Source organism: Heterodontus francisci, chromosome 27, assembly GCF_036365525.1.
Source record: "Heterodontus francisci isolate sHetFra1 chromosome 27, sHetFra1.hap1, whole genome shotgun sequence".
Lineage (NCBI taxonomy): Eukaryota > Metazoa > Chordata > Chondrichthyes > Heterodontiformes > Heterodontidae > Heterodontus > Heterodontus francisci.
In genome coordinates this window covers 63,532,481-63,534,350 of record NC_090397.1, presented here as the reverse complement: position 1 = coordinate 63,534,350, position 1,870 = coordinate 63,532,481, and the positions used below count along the sequence as shown (strand labels likewise).

General features: G+C 41.2%; 1 protein-coding gene across 1 annotated transcript; it reads left to right on the top strand.

The window, feature by feature from the left end:
- Positions 1 to 1,265: 1,265 nt before the first annotated feature.
- Positions 1,266 to 1,661, top strand: LOC137385037 (mitochondrial import receptor subunit TOM20 homolog). Its single transcript, XM_068059790.1, has one exon. It carries the CDS (start codon positions 1,266 to 1,268, stop codon positions 1,659 to 1,661), a length of 396 nt encoding a protein of 131 aa, XP_067915891.1.
- Positions 1,662 to 1,870: the final 209 nt, after the last annotated feature.

Sequence of the window (1,870 nt, the reverse complement as noted above, 5' to 3'; positions counted from 1 at the left end):
AAACGTACACCTGATTCTTCTTCTGAATTCTGATTTCCTAATATTTAACTAATCACTTAGCTTGATGTTTGAACCCTTTACCATAGTGTAGTTTGCCCCAAATTCTGTTGAGCCATATTGTATTAACTTCTCAAAAGAGTGACTCAGACATAACTAATCCTTTGATACAATTAATTTCTGAATAATGGCAACATCTACGCGGAGAGTCATCTCCGTCATATACTCACCATATATGTTGATGGCTGTAGTCAACAATGATTATTGCCCAGCCTTTGTGACAGAAGCAAAAGCATTCTTTTTACAGATGCAGATGGCTGGAGATGGTTTCAAGTTATGTTTACCTTGTCTATTTCAAGTTATATAAAACATATTACAGAAATCTCACATTTTACTCACTTGTTACCAGTTTTTCTCCCCTCTGGCTGGTGATGTTCTAAATACCTCATCCAAGTGACCACAATTCATGTCTGAACTTTGGCAATTAACATTAGCAAACTACTGTGTCATCTGGACCAGTGTCCACACACACGTGATTGCACTAGGATACAATATTGATCAGGAATGGGACAAATGTTTCTTCTCCTTACTTCAGGGCTTACTATGGAACCCTGACTGCTGCCTCATCCAAGGTTGGTTAATCTACACCGATCAGGAATCAGCCGTGAGGTCTTCTGGTCTTTATGGCTCAGCTATTTAGTAAAACTCAGTGAAACATTGGCAGAACCCACCCTGTCTTTGTCGCAAAGAAATTACAATTTAATTTCCCAAGTGTGTGTTTCAACATTTTCCTTTATTCTGCTTCAGCTTTCTCCTCATTCCTTCCTTTCTCCCCTGTTTTGGGAAGTAAGTCTGCAGACAAGTGGCTGGAGTTTGAATCAATGAGACAGGAGATATGGGCTATTTTGGGAGCGGGCAGGATCACTCAGAACACAAATGAGTTTCAATTTTTTAAAATTATTTATTTATATATATATATCTATATATCTGTCACCTAATCAGTACTTCCCATTTTATCTTGTCTTCTTTTCCACATTTTGCATCCTCGTGATGACCTGCACTGCGTGTCTTGGCCCTTTGACTAAATTTAGCAATTGAAAGAAAAATTGCTGCTTGAAGAAAAACTGCATGTGGTGTTGTGGCATTTGTCATGATGACAAAGGACTTCAGGTTAGACATCACAATCAGTTTTGTTTCATTGCAACCAGCCTCAGCCTGCCCATCAGACAAAGGTAAGGAAAGTGTGAAGTGTGGATAGAGACTGAATTATGATGAGGAAGACCAGTGCCATTGCAGTAGGGATCTGCGGAGCACTCTTCGTCGGATACTGCATCTACTTCGACAGGAAGCGACGGAATGATCCCAACTTCAAGAAGAGGCTACAGGAGCGAAGGAGGAAGCAGAGATTGGCCAGAAAGGGCAATGGGCTCTCCAGCATTCAAGGCCAGAAGGATGCAGAGGCCATGCAGACATTTTTCCTGGAAGAGATCCAGCTCGGGGAGGAGTTTCTAGCACAAGGTGACTACGAGATTGGCGTTGGTCATCTGTCGAATGCAATTGCAATTTGTAGCCAACCCCAGCAACTCCTTCAGGTTCTCCAACAGACCATCCCCCCACCAATTTTCCATTTGCTCCTGATGAAACTATCAAGCATCAGCTTATGAATAGTGAGGCAACAGATGATATTGAGTGAGGAGCTTTGTCCACGGACCACATCTCTTTATATTTCAGATAAAGTGTCACCTAACACAGACTCTCTGTGTCTAAACTGGGAAGTGTGTTTGATTTAGACTTACTCCATCACAAAGAAGTATCACTTTATTTCTGTGTGCCAGTTTCCCCACAGTGTATTTGGCATTCTTAAAACAACTTT

Bases quoted from the DNA above. Each gene is read 5' to 3' on its own strand.
- LOC137385037 (XM_068059790.1), top strand. From the start codon at position 1,266: ATGATGAGGAAGACCAGTGCCATTGCAGTAGGGATCTGCGGAGCACTC.